Here is a 26,773-nt window from a genome sequence, read left to right as displayed (position 1 = left end):
ACCTATATTTAATAACTGGATTTTCTTTCTGCTCAACAGAATGCATTGTTGGATATTAACTGTGTTAAACATATCATTTATGTGGATAATAAGACGATCAATAAGGCAGAATACCCTGAAGGGTTTAAGATTCACAGCATGCAATCAGTAGAAGAGTTGGGATCCAAGCCAGAATACTGTAAGTAAAGCAGTTAAAACAAATTGATTAATCTCTTCAAGGCTTGTTATTCCAGTAGGTTAGGAAAAGCAGTAATGCAAGTGAAAGCTGTAAAGTTCTCTGATTTAAATCAGTTCTCTGATTTAAAAAAAAAGTTCTCTGATTTAAAAAAAAAAATCAAAGTTCTCTGATTTAAAAAACTTTAAAAATGTTTAAAAACTATCAAGACCATATATGACTAAGATTTTTCTCTCCCTTTCGCCTCAAAAAGGTAACCACTATTTGAAATATTACTAAATGGTTGAGGCTTATGGCAGTTGCTGCCAAACTTTTCTTTTTTCAAAGAAACCTACTATAACCTTCCAATCTGGACTCACGTAAGGCAAAGATCTCAGGCCTTCCATTCAGTAAACTTTTCTTTTTTTTAAATGCTTAATGCTACTGATTTTCATCATGTCTCAGAGGATGCAGAGCTGTTTGCCAAAACCATACTTGGATTATTCTACCACTGATATGGTAGTTGGTGTTTCATTTGAAACAAGTTAAGTGTGTCTTATATCAAAATGTCAGTTGGTCATCAGGACAGAGGGTTGAGCAAATGAAATACTCCACTGAAATATTTTTCTTTCTCATGTTTAATGAGAAGATCACGATACTCTACTAGATGAGTAATCGGAGTCTTTTATCACAGGCATAAGTATGCCTGCCCTTTGCTCTGGGGAGAGATATTATCTTTATCGTACTGGGCAGTGCACATGCCTGCTCTTTGCTCTGGAGGGAGGCACTTTCTCTGTCTTCCAAGGCTGTTCACTGTGCAGTCATCCTTGCAAAGACAGTCTGGAACAGTCAGTGCCTCTGCTCGCAAGATGTACAGAAACTCAAGAGACCCATGGAGAATTATCTCTCAACACCAGGTTGACCCTGCAAGATCGCGGTAAACTTGACTGGGAAGTCCTGATTGGTAGGGATTGGTTGGCACAAAACTATGGGGGGTATTGGTCCTCATAATTTTGTGTGAGCCCGAGCATCATAGACCACAGGTCCCACCTAGTCCACTCATCTCTACAGTTAATAAGACACATATGTTTGGGGTGATACTTCACCTGAGTAGACAGTTGTTATGGTGATGACAGGAAGTGAAGTGTCACATGGTGTGCTTAGCCTGAGGAGACCTTAACATATCTACTGCTGCCGCTTCCATCAGTCATCAGAAGAAGGATGCAGTCCCCGTTTGCTTGATTTATAAACTATGACAGTAGATACCTTTAAGGAGCATTAACATTACCCCATTTAAGTATAACTTTATCTTTGGTTATCTCAGTACTAAATCATACCGTTTAAAATGGTTATTTTAACTTGTAAATAGAAATGTGATTCATTTTATAAACTGATTTGTAACAAAGTTTATTTTGTAGAGCAGTTTTAGGTTCACAGCAAAACTGAGGGGAAGGTACACACGTGCACAGCGTCCCCCATTATCAGCATCCCAGAGTGCTATGTTTGTTACAATTGATGACCCTACATTGACATCATTATCACCACAAATCCATAGTTTACATTAGGGATTCCTCTTGGTGTTACACATCCTACAGGTTTGGACAAACGTATACTGACATGTTTCATCATTATAGTATCATACAGAGTATAAACTCATTTTTTAGAATCCAACAACCTTATTAAACTTTTATTTATTTAATTGCGATCATATGCCTGGGGATTCTTGGTTATTTTGGTGTATTCTAGAAAGGAAAGGAGATTACTAGGTTAGCACAATACACTGTGTTGAAAGTGGAAGCCCCAGTGTGCTGTTTAAAACTTAGCATGTTAGAATCTTAGAGTTGATGTCGCCTTAAAGATCAAATCAAAAACAACAACAACAGCAACAACAAAGGAACACAAGGAAACTTAGGGAAGTGATGGGACACGCCTGTTGCCCTGATTGTGGTGATTGTATCACGGATGTTTGTCTACGTTCAGTCATCAAATTGTGCACATTAATATATTCAGTTCTTTATATTATCAGTTATACCTCAGTAAAGCTATTAAAAAGCTATATGAACAGTTTAGATATACATTATCTCTTGTGGGCAGCACTCTTGCCCATCCAACCTAGGCTAGATAGATTAAGAGCTGGAAGCAAATTCATGTCACGTTAAAATTTAAAATATTGACACACACATATATATATACATACACAGTGTTTGTTTAGAGTGTGCATGTAGGCACTTAATAAACGGGGAATTGAAATTTCACTCAACTTTTTGTTTAGTTAGTATTGTGGAATGACAAAAAACGTTAAGTCTTGTAATAGCAGTTCTCTTTATTAGTAGGCTGAAAGATACTTTCAAGGAACATTTACAGTTTCTCTAATTCTTTTTCCCTGTGTATGACTGTTCTAATTATATTTATTGAAATGTGATTTGTTGCCTGTTTCATCTAAAAATGTTAAGCTTCTATGTTATGTCTTCTTAACTTCGTTGTTCCAGTAATTCATTTTTATTGTATTTTACAAATGCACCCATCCGTAAATTATTAGGGGAAAAAAGGGTCCTCACAGCAGATAGTTTGAGAAGCACAACTCTAGCAGACAGGTTAACAAGCTCCAGCCTGCCTCTGTTTCTCTAAATGAAGTTGGATTGGAACACAGTCACATCCATTTGTTTAACAACTGCCTATGCTTCCTTTCACCCTACAGCAATAAAGTTGGGTAGTTTTGGCACAGACCATATGACCCTCCAAGCCTAAAATATTTACTGTCTGGTCCTTTGCAAAGAAAGCCTGCAGATCCCTGCTCAAGAAGGCTGACTGTAATCTGTTGGGAAGACCTCTCTATTTCCCTCCCCCAATCATTCAGTAAGCAGAGATGGCACTGGGGCTCAGGACCCTTAAGATGATTAAACGTTCCTACCTGCAGACAGAGGGCAAGAAGAAACGAAGTTTACAAACTGATTAGATATTACCTTTGGTAGGAAATGAAGGGCTTGTAAACCCCTTTAAACTGTCTCTTTTTCTTAGTTTCCAAAAATTCCTGTCTGATTTTGATTAAAAAGAATCAAAGTATGGTATGCCCTGATAGGGGAAAAAGCACTAATTCTGGAAGACGCAAAAGAATCCCCAATCCAGATACATACCAAGTATTCTAACTACAGGAGTGAGTGAGCATATGTGTGTGTGTGTGTGTGTGTGTGTGTGTCTGTGTGTGTGTAGCAGAGAGAAAGGATCTCCTGCTATAATTTTAATCTCACTGCACTTTCAATACTTTTAAACAATGATTTCCTGTATAGATTTCAAGAAGCAACAATCAAACCAGTAGGCATTATCGTTTTGGTTTGATATCCTTTGGATTTTACTTGCTACTTGGAATCTAATAAAAATATGTTACATGTATAATGGTTCTCTAATTCAATATCCATGGTTCAATTATTTTAAAATAAAATTATTTTTTGAAAAACTTGAAAAAAATCAAGTCCAGTGGTTTTCAGTCAGGAGTGTGTATGAGTGTCACCTGTGGAGCCTTTGATCCATGTCACACATACAGAATCAGAATTTTCAGAACTAGGGTCCAGAGATAGTATTTTATTTAAGTTCCACAGGTGATTCTCATGCCCACTAGTGGTTACGAACCATAATCTAGTCCAACTGTCTCATTTTAGAGATGAGAAAACGGAGGCTTGAGGAGCTCACACAAAATACTCTTATCTTCCTGATTCTCCAAATCTTAGATATCTTTCCACAACAAGGCCCTGTAAACAGCACTGTGCAGAGAGGCATGAACAGACAGGGATTGGGCTAAACATCCAGAAGGTGGGCCAGATTGAGTTTGAAATTCTCATTGCAGGTAACCAGAATTTGATAACCATTTTCCTGGTGATTAACAGTAGAGAGTATTTGTTTTAAATAGTTTATCATTACGGCAAAATCTAAAAATCTTACCTTTGCTTAGCAATTTGACTTGTAAACTAGAGAAAATTTGGTGCTTTGTCATTTATTTAGCAAGCGTTCCTCCAAATAGACCAACTCCTTCGGACTTGGCTATCGTCATGTATACCAGTGGTTCTACTGGTCGACCTAAGGGAGTGATGATGCATCATAGCAATCTGATAGCTGGAATGACAGGCCAGTGTGAGAGAATTCCTGGACTGGGGTAAGAGAGAATTATTCAACTTTCTTCTTAGAAATCAGAGCTCATGTTTGGCATTCTCTAGTCTGTATTAAAATGCTAAGGTCATTGATGTTTCTAAGTTACAGTGTCTTTGTAAGAATGGCTAAAATGTTTCTCTTACTTTGTTTTAGACCAAAGGACACATATATTGGCTACCTGCCTTTGGCTCATGTACTAGAACTGACAGCAGAGATATCTTGTTTTACCTATGGTTGTAGGATTGGATATTCTTCTCCACTTACTCTCTCTGACCAGGTGACAAGCTTTTCAGTATATTGGCATGATCATATTAAGTTACAGTGTTTGGCTGAGGATAGATTACTAAAACATGAGATATTTTAATTCAGCTAAAACTTTCTCCTTGGCTGCAAAAGTATGCAGCTGCAGTAAATAACCTTGAGGATTTGTTAGCATTGCTTTATCTACATATTTTAAAGTTATTCTGAGACAAATAATTACTTCCATTGTCTTCAGTATTCTATCAACCAAAATGTTATCAAATTAGTATTTCTGTATGATGTTAGTTGATGTTCATAGTGGTGACTTTGAGATGTGGCTTTGCCTTTTGGCTAATCAAAGAAAGTTAAAATTATCTTCAGGCTTGTTTTACTGCTTTATCTACCTTAGTTGAAGTTTTTTGCTTTTTGTTTTTGTTTGAAAATGGATGGTCTGTGCTATGTGTGATATGTTATTAATAAAAATGCTCAGTTTACCAAAATATCCCATTTTCTTTTATCCTGGATCAGAGTTTCTCCTCTAAGAAAGGCTGAAATGTGCTAGAAGAAATAATCTACATCATAAAGCACTAATGCACTCATACCTCAGACTTGTAGGTTATGTTAGTTGGCACAGATAACTCACAGAGCAGTAGAGATCAAATTCCATGTGTAAATGTCTGTCTTTGCCCTAAATGTAGGGCCAGACACTATCAAACTCTTAGAGGAAAACATAGGCAGAACACTCTATGACATAAATCACAGCAAGATCCTTTTTGACCCACCTCCTAGAGAAATGGAAATAAAAACAAAAATAAACAAATGGGACCTAATGAAACTTCAAAGTTTTTGCACAGCAAAGGAAACCATAAACAAGACCAAAAGACAACCCTCAGAATGGGAGAAAATATTTGCAGATGAAGCAACTGACAAAGGATTAATCTCCAAAATTTACAAGCGGCTCATGCAGCTCAATAGCAAAGAAACAAACAACCCAATCCAAAAATGGGCAGAAGACCTAAATAGACATTTCTCCAAAGAAGATATACAGATTGCTAACAAACACGTGAAAGAATGCTCAACATCATTAATCATTAGAGAAATGCGAATCAAAACTACGATGAGATGTCATCTCACACCGGTCAGAATGGCCATCATCAAAAAATCTACAAACAACAAATGCTGGAGAAGGTGTGGAGAAAAGGGAACCCTCTTGCACTCTTGGTGAGAATGTAAATTGATACAGCCACTATGGAGAACAGTATGGAGGTTCCTTAAAAAACTAAAAATAGAACTACCATACGACCCAGCAATCCCACCAATGGGCATATATCCTGAGAAAACCATAATTCAAAAAGAGTCATGTACCACAATATTCATTGCAGCTCTATTTACAATAGCCAGGACATGCAAGCAACCTAAGTGTCCATCAACAGATGAATGGATAAAGAAGATGTGCCACATATATACAATGGAATATTACTCAGCCATAGAAAGAAACGAAATTGAGTTATTTGTAGTGAGGTGGATGGACCTAGAGTCTGTCATACAGAGTGAAGTCAGAAGGAGAAAAACAAATACCGTATGCTAACACATATACATGGAATCTAAAAAAAAAAAAAAAGGCCATGAAGAACCTAGGGGCAAGATGGGAATAAAGACGCAGACCTACTAGAGAATGGACTTGAGGACACGGGGAGGGGGAAGGGTAAGCTGGGACGAAGTGAGAGAGTGGCATGGACATATATACACTACCAAATGTAAAATTGATAGCTAGTGGGAAGTAGCCACATAGCACAGGGACATCAGCTCGGTGCTTTGTGACCACCTAGAGGGGTGGGATAGGGAGGGTGGGAGGGAGAAGCAAGAGGGAAGAGATATGGGGATATATGTATATGTATAACTGATTCACTTTGTTATAAAGCAGAAACTAATACACCATTGTAAAGCAATTATACTCCAATAAAGATGTTAAAAAAAAATGTCTGTCTTTGCTCTTGTTAATACTTGAATTATAACGTTTTCTGCTGAAGGTTTCTTTCCTTGATCCTATTTACTTTTTCTTTACTCTAGTCCAGCAAAATTAAAAAGGGAAGCAAAGGAGACTGTACTGTACTGAAGCCTTCGCTCATGGCAGCTGTCCCGGTGAGTACAGAATGTCTATGTCATTCACTGCCTGCACTTGGACTTTTAAAAAAGTAACACTCTTAGGTATTTTTCTACATTTTAAAATAATTTTACTTTGGGGAAATTATGGCAAAACGTGTGTCTTAAAATCTTAGCTAAGCACTGGGAAAAGATGAAATGGCAAACTTCTGAAGTGTATGCCTGTTAGGGTTTGCCAATTCTTGAAAATTAAGTGATGAAACTGACCTAGCTCAAATTACCTAGTCTGAGAATTGGTCATAATATTTTAAAGGTAGAATACACTCTAAAGATCATTTTGTTTAATCACTTGATTCAAAAATGAGGCAACCTAGGCCATCCTAGAGAACTGGGGCAGTGTATCCAAGGTTGCAGAGCTGGTTCATGGCAGAGCTGATTCTAGAATCCAAGCCTCCTGACCCTTATGGTGGCTAAGAAAGACTAAGGAAACTGTCATTTGAGAGAACTCCCAGACAAAAAAGTTGAATTCTAGATATTCAAAATCCTTATGTGAAATATTGCCTTTTATAAAAATAAGATGTTACATTTTATAGCCCTATAATGATAAATTATGAGATATTTAACACAGTGTTTCCAACTTGTATAATCAAATATATTCTAGCGCTTTAGGCTTCGGAAACTCCAGTGTGAGTATCACTACTGCTTGTATCATGATCAGACTTTACATCTTATCCCAGTATCTTTCAAAGAATTGTTTTTGCACACGGAAAGCCTGCGATTACGCAATGAAGTGTTCAGTCCAATTTTTTCTAAGAATTACAGATGGAAGATACATTTTTTTTAGCTTCTAATTACAAAATTACCAAATAACCAAAGAATTAGAACAGATCAGAGTAGCAGTTGCTTTTTTGTTTAGAGGTGCTGTAGAATTCAGCAAGTTTACAAACTAAAAGGAGAGGCTTCTGATTAAAAGCATAATAAGGGCTTCCCTGGTGGCGCAGTGGTTGAGAGTCTGCCTGCCAATGCAGGGGACACGGGTTCGAGCCCTGGTCTGGGAAGATCCCACATGCCGCGGAGCAACTGGGCCTGTGAGCCACAATTACTGAGCCTGCACGTCTGGAGCCTGTGCTCTGCAACAAGAGAGGCCGCGATAGTGACAGGCCCACGCACCGCGATGAAGAGTGGCCCCCGCTTGCCACAACTAGAGAAAGCCCTCGCACAGAAACGAAGACCCAACACAGCCATAAATAAAATAAATAAATAAAAGCATAATAAAATGCTAATAATAGGTAGCATAGTACTTAAGTATGTTCTAGACACTGTGCTAAAGTGCTTTAGATGGATCATCTCACTTAATCCCCCCTAAGACTCTGCTAGGTGGGTCCTGTTATCCCCATTTTATAAAGAAAAAAAAACTTGCCAAAGGTCACAGAGCCCATAGGTGGTCATTAAAGCTTGAACTCTTTTATCAGTCTGATCGCAGAGACTTCTCAACCACTATGGCTGTCTATTTAGGATTGTCTTTGTTGTTTTGTTTTGGGAAACAGTGTGTTGGGTTTATTACCCAGGAGTTCCTAGGAAACAGTATCAGAGAACATAATTAGGGAGGGGGAAGGGCCGAGGAGTCTAGGAAGTAATGTCTGAATTTAGGCCTGAAAGATAAACAGGAGTTAGCTGATATGCCATGTATCCTTTAATTACCCATTGTTCATTCTTCTTGACTTTGTGTCTTGGGAGGCTAAATTCTGTGGATGAATTACCGGGAGGACTTGCTTGCCTTCTGATTTCTGGTGGGGCTTAGCCACTTGTTGGCAGTCATGAAAGTTCAGAGGGCAGGGAGAGAGATCTGCATACTTACTGCCTTTGCCTCTCCCTGCTGGGCTGCGAATTTTGGCACTTGTTGCCAGGTGCTCATTGGACAGTCTCTTCCCTGTTGGCTCTAACCAGGTCTTTCCCATGGTTACCATCCTCTACCAGGTTCCAGTAATATTTCTCTCCTCTTATTTCTTCAGGCCTAGGGATAGTCAATGGCCTCCTATGTTGCTAGTGCATTGATGCTTCACCAAACCTTATTGGCTCCCTTAGCTTCTCCCACTCGTCTGTAAATAAGCCTTTCAAAAATCTTATTATTGAGAATTGTTTTGGATAGATTCTATTTTCTGAGTTTGTTTCTTTCCTGAGTCAGAATAAAAGATCCATTTAGTACTGTAATGGTCACATGTTCACAGTGTGAGAATTCAGAGTAAATCGCTGCTGATAAGCAGTGACTCCACTGAACGTCATGTAATGTTAGGTTGAGGTAAAGGGTGACTGAATGTGCTAACAATAAACCCTGCCAACTTGTTGCAAATGTGTTGTGTTCCTTACTCATTAAGCCCTTTCTGTGCCTGTGATTGGTATATAGCGTTGGAAGGAGCGGTGGAAGTGGTTCTCACACATCTGTCTCACTCCCATATGCTCTCTTCCACCCAACATACTTTTTGAAAAAAAATGACATACACATGATTTATTGGTAGGGTACACATGGTACAATTTATTTATTTCCTTTGGGGGTGATTTTTTAAATTGAAATATAGTTGATGTATAATATTATATTAGTTTCAGGTTTACAACATGATTTGACATTTGCAAACCGTACACTTTCTTTTTAACATCTTTATTGGAGTATAATTGCTTCACAATGTTGTGTTAGTTTCTCCTGTATAACAAAGTGAATCAGCTATATGTATACATATATCTCCATATCCCCTCCCTCTTGCATCTCCCTCCCACCCTCCCTATCCCACCCCTCCAGGTGGTCACAGAGCACCAAGCTGATCTCCCTGTGCTGTGCGGCTGCTTCCCACTAGCTATCTGTTTTACATTTGGTAGTGTATATAGGTCCATACCACTCTCTCACTTCATCCCAGCTTACCCTTCCCCCTCCCTGTGTCCTCAAGTCCATTCTCTATGTCTGCGTCTTTATTCCTGTCCTGCCCCTAGGTTCTTCATAACCATTCTTTTTTTAGATTCCATGTATATGTGTTAGCATACGGTGTTTGTTTTTCTCTTTCTGACTTGCTTCACTCTGTATGACAGACTCTAGGTCCATCCACCTCACTACAAATAACTCAATTTCATTTCTTTTTATGGCTGAGTAATATTCCATTGTATATATGTACCAAATCTTCTTTGTCCATTCATCTGTCGATGGACACTTAGGTTGCTTCCATGTCCTGGCTACTGTAAATAGAGCTGCAATGAACACTGTGGTACATGACTCTTTTTGAATTATGGTTTTCTCAGGGTATATGCCCAGTAGTGGGATTGCTGGGTCGTATGGTAGTTCTATTTTTAGTTTTTTAAGGAACCTCCATACTGTTCTCCATAGTGGCTGTATCAATTTACATTCCCACCAACAGTGCAAGAGGGTTCCCTTTTCTCCAAACCCTCTCCAGCATTTATTGTTTGTAGATTTTTTGATGATGGCCATTCTGACCGGTGTGAGGTGATACCTCATTGTGGTTTTGATTTGCATTTCTCTAATGATTAGTGATGTTGAGCATCCTTTCATGTGTTTGTTGGCAATCTGTATATCTTCTTTGGAGAAATGTCTATTTAGGTCTTCTGCCCATTTTTGGATTGGGTTGTTTGTTTCTTTGATATTGAGCTGCATGAGCTGCTTGTAAATTTTGGAGATTAATCCTTTGTCAGTTGCTTCATTTGCAAATATTTTCTCCCATTCTGAGGGCTGTCTTTTGGTCTTGTTTATGGTTTCCTTTGCTGTGCAAAAGCTTTTACGTTTCATTAGGTCCCATTTGTTTATTTTTGTTTTTATTTCCATTTCTCTAGGAGGTGGGTCAAAAAGGATCTTGCTGTGATTTATGTCATAGAGTGTTCTGCCTGTGTTTTCCTCTAAGAGTTTTATAGCGTCTGGCCTTACATTTAGGTCTTTAATCCATTTTGAGTTTATTTTTGTGTATGGTGTTAGGGAGTTTTCTAATTTCATTTTTTACATGTAGCTGTCCAGTTTTCCCAGCACCACTTATTGAAGAGGCTGTCTTTTCTCCATTGTATAGTCTTGCCTCTTTTATCAAAAATAAGGTGACCATACGTGCGTGGGTTTATTTCTGGGCTTTCTATCCTGTTCCATTGATCTATATTTCTGTTTTTGTGCCAGTACCATACTCTCTTGATGACTGTAGCCTTGTAGTATAGTCTGAAGTCTGGGAGCCTGATTCCTCCAGCTCCGTTTTTCTTTCTCGAGATTCCTTTGGCTATTCGGGGTCTTTTGTGTTTCCATACAAATTGTGAAATTTTTTGTTCTAGTTCTGTGAAAAATGCCATTGGTAGTTTGATAGGGATTGCACTGAATCTGTAGATTGCTTTGGGTAGTATAGTCATTTTCACAATGTTGATTCTTCCAATCCAAGAACATGGTATATGTCTCCATCTGTTTGTATCATCTTTAATTTCTTTCATCAGTGTCTTACAGTTTTCTGCATACAGGTCTTTTGTCTCCATAGGTAGGTTTATTCCTAGGTATTTTATTCTTTTTGTTGCAGTGGTAAATGGGAGTGTTTCCTTAATTTCTCTTTCAGATTTTTCATCCTTCGTGTTTAGGAATGCAAGAGATTTCTGTGCATTAATTTTATATCCTGCTACTTTACCAAATTCGTTGATTAGCTCTAGTAGTTTTCTGGTAGCATGTTTAGGATTCTCTATGTATAGTATCATGTCATCTGCAAACAGTGACAGCTTTACGTCTTCTTTTCCAATTTGGATTCCTTTTATTTCTTTTTCTTCTCTGATTGCTGTGGCTAAAACTTCCAAAACTATGTTGAATAACAGTGGTGAGAGTGGGCACCCTTGTCTTGTTCCTGGTCTTAGAGGCAATGGTTTCAGTTTTTCACCATTGAGAAGGATGTTGGCTGTGGGTTTGTGATATATGGCCTTTATTATGTTGAGGTAGGTTCCCTCTATGCCTGCCCTCTGGAGGGTTTTTATCATAAATGGGTGTTGAATTTTGTCGAAAGCTTTCTCTGCATCTATTGAGTTGATCATATGGTTTTTCTTCTTCAGTTTCTTAATGTGGTGCATCACATTGATTGATTTCTGTATAGTGAAGAATCCTTGCATTCCTGGGATAAATCCCACTTGATCATGGTGTATGATCCTTTTAATGTGCTGTTGGATTGTTTGCTAGTATTTTGTTGAGGAGTTTTGCATCTGTGTTCATCAGTGATATTGGCCTGTAGGTTTCTTTCTTTGTGACATCTTTGTCTGGTTTCCATACACTTTTTAAAGCAGGATAGTTATAGGATGTTGAAATGATTTTAGGGAACTTCTGGGATTTCTCAGTCACAGATATAAACAAAGATTTCAGTTATCCAACAGTGATACCTTTTGTGGAAATGTAGAAAACAACATTGTACCATGCACCCCCCCAGCTGTACTGACATATAATTGATACATAGCATTGTGTCAGTTTAAGGTGTACAGTGTGATGATTTGATATACATATGTATTGTGGAATGATTACCACAGTAATGTTAATCAACACATTTATCACCTCGCATAGTTACTATTTGTGTGTTTATGATGAGAACATTTAAGATCTATTGTTTTACCAACTTTCAAGTATACAATACAGTCTTGTTAACTGTAGTCACCATGCTGTACATTAGATCTCTAGACTTATTCACCTGGAAGCTTGTACCCTTTGACCAACATCTCCCCATTTCCCCCGCCCCCTAGACCCGGACAACCACCAATTTACTCTCTGTTGCTATGAATTCAACTTTTTTAGGTTTTGCATGTAAGTGAGATCACGTAGTATTTGTCTTTTTCTGTCTGACTTATTTCACTTAGCATAATGCAAGGGCTGGTTCTGCTGTCCTCATTTGTGAATGGCTCTGTTCTAATATTGAAAGAGCCATCCATAGAGTTATTCATTATAGCACAACTGAATTTACATTAATTGCTATTTTAAATATTTAAAACTAGGTGTTTATAAATAGGTGTGCTTTATGCAATAACTCTTGTTAATTTGTGCTAAGTAATGCCAAGAAAACATCATTTAGTGATAGTTGGGGCTTTTATTGGTTTGTTTGGGTTTTTTTTTGTTTTCTGTTTTGCATGTATTAGCTTGGGAGTCAGTATATCCCAAACCTAGTCCTACTTCTAATTTTCCAAGGAGCTGTGAACAAGAATCCTATTTTTTTTGTTGTTATCGTAGCTTCTATTAAAATGGAATAGACATGCCTAAATTATAGGGACATAAGAATTTTAAGAAACTGTAAAACTCTCTGCCAGGCTGTAAGAGTCACAGGGTAGTAGTAAGAAAAACATCAGGATTAGATTCAACATAGTTGGATGTTTTAGTGCTATTTGAGAATAAGTGAATATATTTGAAGAAAAGAATTAAAAAAAATTATCTTTATGTGATAGGTGAATGAACTATTTATTCTCCAGTCAATGTTTAAAAAATTTTAGATAAACTTAGTGTGTAGAACTGAAGAAACCCGTATACTTGTCCTTAGTGTTTTTGAAATAGTGAACAAGTTAGTGAAATTAATCCTACAATATAATAAATATTTCCATTCTACTAAAGACTTTTACCTAAGATATTGTAAATAAGGTATTTTCGACTAGGACTGTCTCAGTGTTGGTGTAGTTCTTTTCAGATTATTTAATATGTTGCTTGCCTTTTAGGAAATCATGGATAGAATTTATAAGAATGTTATGAGCAAAGTCCAAGAGATGAATTATATCCAGAAAACTCTGTTCAAGATAGGGTATGATTACAAATTGGAACAGATCAAAAAGGGGTATGATGCACCGCTTTGCAATCTGTAAGTATATCTCATAGACTCTGTAGTTTGAGCCTTTAAATCTTTTTGTGTTTTTACATCTGGAAGATGAGTAAGTAACTGACAAGTTAATTTAGTTTGAGCATCACCACCATGATCATAACGTTGAATTTCTCTTTTATTCACTTCTAAGCCTCATTGGTTGTATAGCAAGCAGAGGACCTTGAACTCTGATCTTGGCAAATTAACAAATGTTAATAATTGAGTACATATTTAAGATTTAATTATAATATTTGGTCTCATGAAGAAAAACTAGAGTAGACTTTTGTGTCAAGACAATTGAGTTTAAAAAATGCCATTTCTAACTCAAAAAAGTGATTTTCAAGATTTATTTGGCGTGAAGGTTTCTGATTTATTGTATTCATGAAATAGCATATTAAGTGTATGAATATAACGGTCATTTTAAATGTGGTGCTGGGGAGTTGAGATGGGGAAGCATTTTTCATTGGAAGGGAAATAAGATAGATGACTAAATGTTCCAAAGGTAACTTTACATTTTTTCCTTTGACATCATCCTTTTCTTTCATTTACTGTGTGTCAAAGTAGTTTCCTGACACCATACATTTTTCTTTTTGCCTTTTTAAGAGTTTTTCTGGCATTTTTTTCAATGTGTTACTAGTTGTTGCTTTGTTCACGTCTCATTATCACAATGGTCCTGAAATATAGGTGTTCAACCAACGTTGAGAAATCTTTTCCAGAGCCTATAAATTAGTGTGTCACCAAGAATAATCTGTGCATATATTAAAATCATTTATCACCCCTTTTATCAAGGATACTGTTTAAAAAGGTGAAGGCTTTGCTAGGAGGGAATGTCCGTATGATGCTGTCTGGTGGAGCACCCCTGTCTCCGCAGACACAACGATTCATGAATGTCTGCTTCTGCTGCCCGGTTGGTCAGGGTTATGGACTGACAGAATCGTGTGGTGCTGGCACAGTTACTGAAGGTGAGCATTTTTTTTGTTTGTTTGTTGTTTTATACTGCAGGTTCTTATTAGGCATCAATTTTATACACATCAGTGTATACATGTCAATCCCAATCGCCCAATTCAGCACACCACCATCCCCACCCCACTGCAGTTTTCCCCCCTTGGTGTCCATATGTCCATTCTCTACATCTGTGTCTCAACTTCTGCCCTGCAAACCGGCTCATCTGTACCATTTTTCTAGGTTCCACATACATGCATTAATATACGATATTTGTTTTTCTCTTTCTGACTTACTTCACTCTGTATGACAGTCTCTAGATCCATCCACTTCTCAACAAATGACTCAATTTCGTTCCTTTTTATGGCTGAGTAATATTCCATTGTATATATGTACCACATCTTCTTTATCCATTCGTCTGTTGATGGGCATTTAGGTTGCTTCCATGACCTGGCTATTGTAAATAGTGCTGCAATGAACATTCGGGTGCATGTGTCTTTTTGAATTACGGTTTTCTCTGGGTATATGCCCAGTAGTGGGATTGCTGGGTCATATGGTAATTCTATTTTTAGTTTTTTAAGGAACCTCCATATTGTTCTCCATAGTGGCTGTATCAATTTACATTCCCACCAACAGTGTAAGAGGGTTCCCTTTTCTCCACACCCTCTCCAGCATTTGTTGTTTGTTGATTTTCTGATGATGCTCATTCTAACAGGAGTGAGGTGATACCTCATTGTAGTTTTGATTTGCATTTCTCTAATAATTAGTGATGTTGAGCATCTTTTCATGTGCTTCGTGGCCGTCTGTATGTCTTCTTTGGAGAAATGTCTATTTAGGTCTTCTGCCCATTTTTGGATTGGGGTGTTTGTTTCTTTAATATTGAGCTGAATGAGCTGTTTATATATTTTGGAGATTAATCCTTTGTCCGTTGATTCGTTTGCAAATATTTTCTCCCATTCTGAGGGTTGTCTTTTCGTCTTGTTTATGGTTTCCTTTGCTGTGCAAAAGCTTTGAAGTTTCATTACGTCCCATTTGTTTATTTTTGTTTTTATTTCCATTACTCTAGGAGGTGGATCAAAAAAGATCTTGCTGTGATTTATGTCAAAGAGTGTTCTTCCTATGTTTTCCTCTAAGAGTTTTATAGTGTCCAGTCTTACATTTAGGTCTCGAATCCATTTTGAGTTTATTTTTGTGTATGGTGTTAGGGAGTATTCTAATTTCATTCTTTTACATGTAGGTGTCCAGTTTTCCCAGCACCACTTATTGAAGAGGCTGTCTTTTCTCCATTGTATATCCTTGCCTCCTTTGTCACAGATTAGTTGACCATAGGTGCGTGGGTTAATCTCTGGGCTTTCTATCTTGTTCCATTGATCTATGTTTCTGTTTTTGTGCCAGTACCATATTGTCTTGATTACTGTAGCTTTGTAGTATAGTCTGAAGTCAGGGAGTCTGATTCCTCCAGCTCCATTTTTTTCCCTCAAGACTGCTTTGGCTATTCGGGGTCTTTTGTGTCTCCATACAAATTTTAAGATGATTTGTTCTAGCTCCGTAAAAAATGCCATTGGTAATTTGATAGGGATTGCATTGAATCTGTAGATTGCTTTGGGTAGTATAGTCATTTTCACAATGTTGTTTCTTCCAATGCAAGAACATGGTATATCTCTCCATCTGTTGGTATCATCTTTAATTTCTTTCATCAGTGTCTTATAGTTTTCTGTATACAGGTCTTTTGTCTCCCTAGGTAGGTTTATTCCTAGGTATTTTATTCTTTTTGTTGCAATGGTAAATGGGAGTGTTTCCATAATTTCTCTTTCAGATTTTTCATCATTAGTGTATAGGAATGCAAGAGATTTCTGTGCATTAATTTTGTATCCTGCAACTTTACCATATTCATTAATTAGCTCTAGCAGTTTTCTGGTGGCAGTTTTAGGATTCTCTATGTATAGTATCATGTCATCCGCAAACAGTGACAGTTTTACTTCTTCTTTTCCAATTTGTATTCCTTTTATTTCTTTTTCTTCTCTGATTGCCGTGGCTAGGACTTCCAGAACTATGTTGAATAATAGTGGTGAGAGTGGACATCCTTGTCTCGTTCCTGATCTTAGAGGAAATGCTTTCAGTTTTTCACCATTGAGAATGATGTTTGCTGTGGGTTTGTCATATATGGCCTTTATTATGTTGAGGTAGGTTCCCTCTATGCCCACTTTCTGGAGAGTTTTTATCATAAATGGGTGTTGAATTTTGTTGAAAGCTTTTTCTGCATCTATTGAGATGATCATATGGTGTTTATTCTTCAATTTGTTAATATGGTGTATCACATTGATTGATTTGCGTATATTGAAGAATCCTTGCATCCCTGGGATAAATCCCACTTGATCGTGGTGTATGATCCTTTTAATGTGTTGTTGGATTCTGTTTGCTAGTATTTTGTTGAGGATTTTTGCATCTATATTCATCAGTGATATTGGTCTGTAATTTTCTTTTTTTGTAGTGTCTTTGTCTGGTTTTGGTATCAGGGTGATGGTGGCCTCATAGAATGAGTTTGGGAGTGTTCCTTCCTCTGCAGTTTTTTGGAGGAGTTTGAGAACGATAGGTGTTAGCTCTAAATGTTTGATAGAATTCACCTGTGAAGCCATCTGGTCTTGGACTTTTGTTTGTTGGAAGATTTTTAATCACAGTTTCAATTTCATTACTTGTGATTGGTCTGTTCATATTTTCTGTTTCTTCCTGGTTCAGTCTTGGAAGGTTATACCTTTCTAAAAATTTGTCCATTTCTTCCAGGTTGTCCATTTTATTGGCATAAAGTTGCTTGTAGTAGTCTCTTAGGATGCTTTGTATTTCTGCCGTGTCTGTTGTAACTTCTCCTTTTTCATTTCTAATTTTATTGCTTTGAGTCCTCTCCCTCTTTTTCTTGATGAGTCTGGCTAATGGCTTATCAATTTTGTTTATCTTCTCAAAGAACCAACTTTTAGTTTTATTGATCTTTGCTATTGTTTTCTTTGTTTCTATTTTATTTATTTCTTCTCTGATCTTTATGATTTCTTTCCTTCTGCTAACTTTGGGGCTTTTTTTGTTCTTCTTTCTCTGGTTTCTTTAGGTGTAAGGTTAGATTGTTTACTTGAGATTTTTCTTGTTTCTTTAGGTAGGCTTGTATAGCTATAAACTTCCCTCTTAGAACTGCTTTCGCTGCATCCCATAGGTTTTGGGTCGTCGTGTTTTCATTGTCATTTGTCTCTAGGTATTTTTTGATTTCCTCTTTGATTTCTTCAGTGATCTCTTGGTTATTTAGTAACGTATTGTTTAGCCTCCATGTGTTTGTCTTTTTTACGTTTTTTTCCCTGTAATTCATTTCTAATCTCACAGCGTTGTGGTCAGAAAAGATGCTTGATATGATTTCAATTTTCTTAAATTTACTGAGGCTTGATTTGTGACCCAAGATGTGATCTATCCTGGAGAATGTTCCGTGCGCACTTGAGAAGAACGTGTAATCTGCTGTTTTTGGATGGAATGTCCTATATATATCAATTAAATCTATCTGGTCTATTGTGTCATTTAAAGCTTCTGTTTCCTTATTTATTTTCATTTTGGATGATCTGTCCATTGATGTAAGTGAGGTGTTAAAGTCTCCCACTATGATTGTGTTACTGTCAATTTCCTCTTTTATAGCTGTTAGCAGTTGCCTTATGTATTGAGGTGCTCCTATGTTGGGTGCATATATATTTATAATTGTTATATCTTCTTCTTGGATTGATCCCTTGATCATTATGTAGTGTCCTTCCTTGTCTCTTGTAACATTCTTTATTTTAAAGTCTATTTTATCTGATATGAGTATAGCTACTCCAGCTTTCTTTTGATTTCCATTTGCATGGAATATCTTTTTCCATCCCCTCACTTTCAGTCTGTACGTGTCCCTAGGTCTAAAGTGGGTCTCTTGTAGACAGCATATATATGGGTCTTGTTTTTGTATCCATTCAGCCAGTCTGTGTCTTTTGGTTGGGGCATTTAATCCATTCACATTTAAGGTAATTATCGATATGTATGTTCCTATGACCATTTTCTTAATTGTTTTGGGTTTGTTTTTGTAGGTCCTTTTCTTCTCTTGTGTTTCCCACTTAGAGAAATTCCTTTAGCATTTGTTGTAGAGCTGGTTTGGTGGTGCTGAATTCTCTTAGCTTTTGCTTGTCTGTAAAGCTTTTGATTTCTCCATCAAATCTAAATGAGATCCTTGCCGGGTAGAGTAATCTTGGTTGTAGGTTCTTCCCTTTCATCACTTTAAGTATATCATGCCACTCCCTTCTGGCTTGCAGAGTTTCTGCTGAGAAATCAGCTGTTAACCTTATGGGAGTTCCCTTGTATGTTATTTGTCATTTTTCCCTTGCTGCTTTCAATAATTTTTCTTTGTCTTTAATTTTTGCCACTTTGATTACTATGTGTCTTGGCGTGTTTCTCCTTGGGTTTATCCTGTATGGGACTCGCTGCGCTTCCTGGACTTGGGTGGCTATTTCCTTTCCCATGTTAGGGAAGTTTTCCACTATAATCTCTTCAAATATTTTCTCTGGTCCTTTCTCTCTCTCTTCACCTTCTGGGACCCCTATAATGCGAATGTTGTTGCATTTAATGTTGTCCCAGAGGACTCTTAAGCTGTCTTCATTTCTTTTCATTCTTTTTTCTTTAGTCTGTTCCGCAGCAGTGAATTCCACCATTCTGTCTTCCAGGTCACTTATCCGTTCTTCTGCCTCAGTTATTCTGCTATTGATTCCTTCTAGTGTAGTTTTCATTTCAGTTATTGTATTGGTCATCTCTGTTTGTTTGTTCTTTAATTCTTCTAGGTCTTTGTTAATCATTTCTTGCATCTTCTCAGTCTTTGCCTCCATTCTTATTCCGAGGTCCTGGATCATCTTCACTATCATTATTCTGAATTCTTTTTCTGGAAGGTTGCCTATCTCCACTTCATTTAGTTGTTTTTCTGGTTTTTTTTCTTGTTCCTTCATCTGGTACATAGCCCTCTGCCTTTTCATCTTGTCTATCTTTCTGTAACTGTGGTTTTTTTCGGTAAGCATTTTTAATGTGGCAAATAATTATGTTAATTGCTACTGGTAAGGCCAATTTGCATTGCCTTTGGGAACCATGGTAACTTTATGCCTCTTAAGTAATATCAGATTCAATGAAAATCTACATATTTTAGTTTTAGAAACTTGTAGTTGAGTCATGTGTACCCTTTATTTTTAAGCCTCGTAAATACTTAGGACACATTGTCAGTCCTGAAAGTTCTGTCACCCTGGTCTTGTAATCTTCTTTCTCTAAATGATCACTTCCTCGGAGAACTGCACTCTTGGAATAAGGTATCACTTTTGTGCTCCCTCTCGAATCTGTATTCCTGCCCTGACTTCTTGTTTGCTTTCTGTTGTTTTCAACAGCCTATAGCAGGGTTTCTCAACTTCAGCACTGCTGAAATTTTGAACCAGATAATTCTTTATTGTTGTGAGCTCTCCTGCACATTGTAGGATGTTTAGCCACTAGATAGCTGCCAGATAATATGACAATGAATTATATCTTTAGATGTTACCAAATATCCCTTAAGGGGCAAATCACCCTAGGTTGTGAAACAATGGGGTATAGTAATTTTTTTACTATCTCACTTTCACTTTAAACTTATGTCCAAAGTCAATGCCATTATCCAAAACCATCTTTCCATTGCCAAATTGTTTGACAGTGTTATTACCATCCTTAAAATCATTCAGGGCATTAGCTTTGAAGTCATTTGATTGTTTATTTTTAATATCTTTAACTTTCACCAGATCTTCCCACTTTTTCATTGGATTGCTCCCTCCACTGCCTGCCACCTTTGGCATCTAACCTTTTATTACTTCACACTGCCCTGTGGTAACAGCCTTTCAGCTGCTGTGTCTGCCTCTATTATATTACTTCTGATTCATCCTCTATTCTTCTGTTAGACACATCCACCTCAAACACTGCTTCATACCTGGTGAACGTAGCTTTCAAGATGTCTCTAACCTGGCACCATTGTACCTCTTCATCATTATTTGCCACCTGTGTACACACCAGGATTCTTGTTTCCAAATAAGCCAATCTTCTTACTCTCTCTTGTATTTTCTGTTCCCTTCTCTTGCAATGCCCCTTTTGCCATCTGGTCACAGCCATCTTCTCATGTGCAACTCTTCAATTAAGTGTTTCCCAGACATTTCATCTTACATTGATCTTTCTAATCTCCAAGGTGCTATTGTTCTCACCATCAGTACCATTCAATTTAGTATTTAAAAGTGCTCTAAATTATTTCACGTGCTTTTCTCTCCAGGTAGTTTGTTTGTAAGCTCATTGAGGGCAGTGTCTCCTTACCTTTAATGTGTTTTCCTCACAATGTTTAATATAATGCTAGGTACATAATAGGTTGTCCATAAATACTTGATTACTGCAAGCAATAATCACAAACTACAAAAGGATAATATCATCATCATCATCATGTTGGATAATAGCTGCTAACATTTATTGAACACTTTGGTTTTTGCCAAGAAGTGTTAAGCACTGTCCACGAATCATCTCATTTAACCCTCACAGCATATCCCTATATGAAATGGGTTCTGTTATTATCCCCTTTTATATAGATGAGGAAATGGAGGTTTAGAGAAGTTAAGTAACTTGTCCAATTTATACATCCAGTCAGTGAGTTGTAGAGGAGGACTTCCAATCAAAATCTGTCTTACCAGAATCCTATGTAGGTAATGGTGGAGCCAGCTCTCCTCCCTTAACAGATTTTTATACTTGATTATCCGAAATGTAGCCATGAGAAGCCAAAATGATGTACCAACATTGAAATCAATTGCACTGTTAAAATGAAGCTGAAGGGACTTCCCTGGCGGTCCAGTGGTTAAGACTCCATGTTTCCACTTCAGGAGGCACGTGTTCGATCCCTGGTCAGGGAACTAAGATCCCGCACATTGTGCGGTGCGGCCAAAAATAAATAAATAAATAAATAAATAAAGCTGAATTATTGAAAAATGGTCACGCTTTGCATTCCTCTCACCATGGCCTCTTCTTTTGTCATCTTTCAGAATCTGGCTCCAACTTTAATATTCCTGTAATCACATTAGTGGGAGTCTGAAATGTGTTACACTAATTAATATCTTTGTTGCTCTTTCCCTTATAGTTACTGACTATACTACGGGCAGAGTTGGAGCCCCTCTTATTTGCTGTGAAATTAAGCTAAAAGACTGGCAGGAAGGTAAGCATTTTATGACAAGCTCTAGTGTTTCTAGATATGCTAAAAACTACCATGAGCCTCTAGACTTCCATTTTTAAAAAGCATTAGGTTGTCTGCGGTAGCGAGTCTTTGCTGTTGCTTGTTCCCTGTGCTTTCTTTTTCTTCAGTAACATTGTTAGGTTCCCAAGAGGAAAGGGAAATCTCTAGAATCTAGGCATGATGATTCTGAACTTGGGAATACTCGATGGTAAAGAGGAAAAAATTCTTAGCAGGGCATTCCCTGGATTTGGAGAAGGATGTATATCCTATCTTCTGAAGCTAGATTTTGCTAGTGAGTAGGTTTGGGCTGGGAAATGAAACCCCATATTTTCAGGGGATAGAGTGACTAATCACACACACACACACACCCCCCAACTTCTTAGCGCTTGACCCCAGCAAACATTTTTTTTTTAAAAGAGAGAGTTAACTTTTATTAAATATCTTATAGGTTCCAGGCAAAGGACTAGACACTTGATGTGAATTATTTCATTAACTTCATCAGCTGTTTGTAGTGAGATAGGCATATACAAATAAACCCATAGACTGACAAACAAGTGAATTAAGAATTACTTAACACACAGCACATTCAATGGCCAAGGAAATTGAAATTCAGAGACATTAATTGCATAGCTAGTAAGTGGCAGACCATGAATCACACCTAGAACTGTTTGACACTAAAACTGATGCACTTTCTACCATACTTTGCTGTCTCCTAAATCACATCCCTGGTTTGGCTCAATCAAACTTTTGGTAAACAGTGAATCACCATATGATTTTGCAGTGGAGAACAAGCTCTTGGCAAGATCTTATATCAGAAAAGATACCAAGGAGAGAATTATTTTGAAGACATTTTCCTGGACCTGACTCCTGGTACATCCTGAAGTTTAGTAAGGAAAAAACAGTTCCACTGGATTACTCAAGAGGCAAATGGGAACCTTGTGGAGGAAAATAAAAAGAATGGATTGGGTCTGAACAAGGAGTAAGAAAATCTCAACCTTAATCCAGGTTTTGCATTTAATTCACCAGTGCACCTTAAACTCACTTAGAAAATTTGCTATTCCAAACAACTAAGTGAAAAGAGGAAGTTAACAAACAGCATTATGTAAACAATATTAAGTAGTTTTTTACTGGCTTTTCAAAAACTACCTTCTTTACTCCCTATCTTATCCATATGGCCTTACAACCTCACAGAGAATGTAGCAATGGGGACAGATTTTCACAGAACCTGGCATATAGAAGAGTGGTTCCTACTCTTTAGCATGCATGAGAATCATCTAGAAAGCTGATAAAATACAAATTCCTGGACCCTGCCTCCAGAAAGACTCATTCAGTAGATCTGAGGAGACCTGATAATTTGTATTTCTTTTTTTTTTTTTTTTTTTTGCTTGGTCACTGTGCATGTTATTCAGTTCACATACAGACAGCAAGATCCATGTATTGCTTAGAATAGAACAATTTAACCTTCAAGTATTTTGGAATTTTCCAGCTTTGTTTTTTTTTTTTTTCACACACACACACTGTATTTTATTTTTACAAGAGATAAATAAACTGACACCAAGCATTGTAAATGGATGACCACAACAAAAGCAACAATGATTGCAATTACCAAACACGAAACACACTCATACTATGTCATAGTATTGACATTCAGTCCAGTAATCCTCCACTGTAACAGGTCCTTTACTTTGCAGTGAAGATTGATTTGTATATTTTTTGCCTCTGAGTCCTTGTGGGATTTTTTTTTTATTCAAACAGAAAGTCACAAAAATTATAATCATCCTCATCAGTTCACTCAGTCCCATGTAATTAATTTTTTTTCATCTTGATCTTTTGTTAGCACTTTTATGAGTTCATCAGTTTTCCATTAGAGTTCTGAAAATGCTTATTCATTCAGTTCAGCAGTACAGTCAGTTACCAGAAACCAGTACTTGTCAGAGTCTTTTCCATGAATTCCTTGAAGATGAAACCCTTTTATAGGAACATTTTTGCAAAAGCATCAGAGTACACCCAAAACTGTCTGTAAATGCCAAAAGACTTAAAAATGACCACGGTTAAAGATTTGATGAAAGTTCATAATAATGCAATTGACAGGGAAATTTAGTTATTTCTGAGATATACATTTTAAAGTAATAACTAGAATTATGACTTATAACATTATACCAGAACATATAAGATTTTTAGAAATTTCATATAATGTCTGAAACATTTATATTAACATATTTCCATACAAATAACCCAAAGAAAGTTTAGTATTAGTTGTTGTTTTTGTTTGTTTTTTTATACTGCAGGTTCTTATTAGTCATCAATTTTATACAAATCAGTGTATACATGTCAATCCCAATCGCCCCCAGCAAACATTTTTATAGTTGAGAATCAATTGTCCAGCTATTTGTATAGTTTAATTTTTATAAGTAACTGCAGAAGGCGAGCCACTTAGAGGAAACCTGTGCTTTACAGACACTGGTGATAATCTGCAAAAGTAAAGCAGTCTTCCTATGATGAAATTGTGAAAAATATTAAACATATTCATTAACTGCAAAATAATTAATAGCCTAGCCATGCCAGATAAAGGAAGAGTAATTAAAAAGCTTAAGATTTTCTTTTATTTTTTAAAAATTTATTTATTTATTTATTCATTTTTGGCTGCTTTGGGTCTTCGTTGCTGCGTGCGGGCTTTCTCTAGTTGCAACGAGAGGGGGCAACCCTTCATTGCGGTGCGCGGGCGTCTCATTGCGGTGGCTTCTCTTGTTGCGAAGCACAGGCTCTAGGCGCGAGGGCTTCGGTAGTTGTGGCACGCGGGCTCAGTAGTTGTGGCTCGCAGGCTCAGTAGCTGTGGTGCACGGGCTTAGTTGCTCTGCGGCATGTGGGATCTTCCCGGACCAGGGATCAAACCTGTGTGCCCTGCGTTGGCAGGCAGATTCTTAACCACTGAGCCACCAGGGAAGTCCCTCTTTTATTTTTCAATTTAGTATATTTGACATACAACATTGTGTAAATTTAAGGTGTACAGCATGTTAATTTGATACATTTAAATGTTGTAATGTGATCGCTGCCATAGCGATATTTAGCATCTCTATTACATTACATAATTGCCTTTTTAGTGGGTGGGATAGTTAAGTTTTAGTCTCTAAACAAGTCTGATGAATATAGTACAATATTGTTGTGTGTAAAGAGCCATAGACTCACCCTTTAAAGGACCAGTTACCTTGTAGGACACATCCCTTAGGTTGTTTGAACCCAAGAAAATGAATGGGCTTTGTCTGACATAAATTCGAAGTTTCAAAAAGTGTTTGTCCTATGTGACTTTTTATTATGTGCATTACTGTGGTGCTCTATGAGCAAACAACCGTTCCTTTTTAAATACCACACTGAAAGGCCAATTTTATTCCCAAGCGTTTTACATGTTGGGAATAAGTCCTCCTTTCTCCCGTGGTAATGCCTTTCCGATTTTAGAATGAAAATCTTAAAAAATATAGGGAGTGTGTGTCTATGTATATTGGGCATCAGCATCAAAATTGCTTTACTAAATGGGTTATTTATTAAGCAGTGGAATCAGAGAAACAAGGTATATTGTAAAACTTGGTAAGGAGAATTTTGCCTTTAATTATTATTTTTCTGGTACTGGGCTTTAATGTCAGTTTTGGAGAGTGGGTCCATATTTGGAGTTTTCCTTGCTATGAAAGAACCTTTGCTTTATATAATAAGAATGAGTTTAATGTTTTATGTACAGTGGGTTTTGTCATGCTGAAATATCGAATAGTTTTAAATTTATAACTACCTATGCTCTTTGATTAAAACCTCCTTAGAGTATATCTGAAACACATTTGATATCAACATATTAATAATTTACTTCTAACAACTTCAAGTGTTACCCTTCTTGGGGGTGATTTTATCTTAACAGAACTCTGTGAACCCTAAGCTTTAATGATGTTCTAAGTGTGAAATTTTATGATCCTGGGAAATATTAACTAATATGCTCCCGTAAAGTGAAGTAAAATTTGATCAGGGGAACAATAGTAGCAAAGGATCTTTAAGAATTAATACAAGTAAATTTGTTTTAGAACAATAACTAATTTGCTTTTATGACATCCAGGTGGTTATACAGTTCATGACAAGCCAAACCCCAGAGGTGAAATCGTAATCGGTGGACAGAATATCTCCATGGGATATTTTAAAAATGAAGAGAAAACAGCTGAGGATTATTCTGTGGACGAAAATGGCCAAAGGTGGTTTTGCACTGGTGATATTGGAGAATTCCATCCCGATGGGTGTTTACAGATTATCGGTCAGTGTATTCTCTTTTTTGTGCTTTTCTTTAGTTTTTGCAACTTCCACATATATGAAAGGTAATATTGGTCAAGTCATTAATAGGGTTGATGATTCCATTGGCTTAAACTTTAGAAAAGTTATTTGACTTCGGTCTGCGCTTCTCCATCTGTGAAATAGGGACAGCAATACTGACCTGGTAGGGGTTTTGTTAGGATTAAATGAGTTGATACATGTAAAATGTTTAGAGCAGGGCAGTGCCTGCACCTTACTAAGTGGTAGCAGAAGCAGCATTGGAGTAGGGAGGGTGGGCAGGAAAATAGCAGTTGGCAGTGAGAAAACAAAAATTGCTCAGAAGAGGTTTTCTTTGTTTGTTTCTTTGTTTTGTTTTCTTTTGGTCAACTATTGATATATTTGGTTCCGTATAACCATCTACTGTAACATACCCTATTCTAGGCCTTCCTCACCATTTACCTCCCCACCCAGGAAGCATTGTGGACATGTTATTTTCCCTAGTGGCCATTTATATGATTCTAACTAGCCTGGACTCTTAGAAAATTATAATATCAGTCCTCAACATTAATCTGTTCTTCTGAGAATGTCAGTTGGCTTGGCACTGCCCTTATTGAGCCTACTGAAAGAGACTAAGTTCAGAGCTACTCCAAAATAGCCCTTACACTACTCATTTTAATCAGGCAAAAGTTAAAAATTTGACTAGCCGATAAGGACCACTCTGTTGGGTCCCATTCAGATCCTTTTCAAGCCATAAAATTTCCTCAGTCATTATCTCTAGTGGTCCATTTAAGTCTGTCTCTGGACCCATATGTGACCTGA

The 26,773-nt window shown here is 37.2% G+C and overlaps 1 protein-coding gene across 4 annotated transcripts in view; it reads left to right on the top strand.

Moving 5' to 3' along the window:
- The window catches only part of ACSL4 (acyl-CoA synthetase long chain family member 4), an 81,413-nt gene that overhangs the window by 41,311 nt on the left and 13,329 nt on the right, over positions 1–26,773 (top strand). For all 4 annotated transcript variants that reach the window (XM_059910700.1, XM_059910702.1, XM_059910701.1 and 1 more), the window contains 8 exons: positions 40–178; positions 4,151–4,301; positions 4,451–4,574; positions 6,608–6,679; positions 13,334–13,473; positions 14,263–14,435; positions 21,581–21,655; positions 25,767–25,958. In XM_059910700.1, the coding sequence (XP_059766683.1) occupies positions 40–178; positions 4,151–4,301; positions 4,451–4,574; positions 6,608–6,679; positions 13,334–13,473; positions 14,263–14,435; positions 21,581–21,655; positions 25,767–25,958 (1,066 nt within the window). The remainder of the gene's footprint in view (positions 1–39; positions 179–4,150; positions 4,302–4,450; positions 4,575–6,607; positions 6,680–13,333; positions 13,474–14,262; positions 14,436–21,580; positions 21,656–25,766; positions 25,959–26,773) is intronic.

This window comes from Balaenoptera ricei, chromosome X (genome assembly GCF_028023285.1).
Source record: "Balaenoptera ricei isolate mBalRic1 chromosome X, mBalRic1.hap2, whole genome shotgun sequence".
Classification (NCBI taxonomy): Eukaryota; Metazoa; Chordata; class Mammalia; order Artiodactyla; family Balaenopteridae; genus Balaenoptera; species Balaenoptera ricei.
This window is presented reverse-complemented; position numbering and strand designations above follow the sequence as displayed.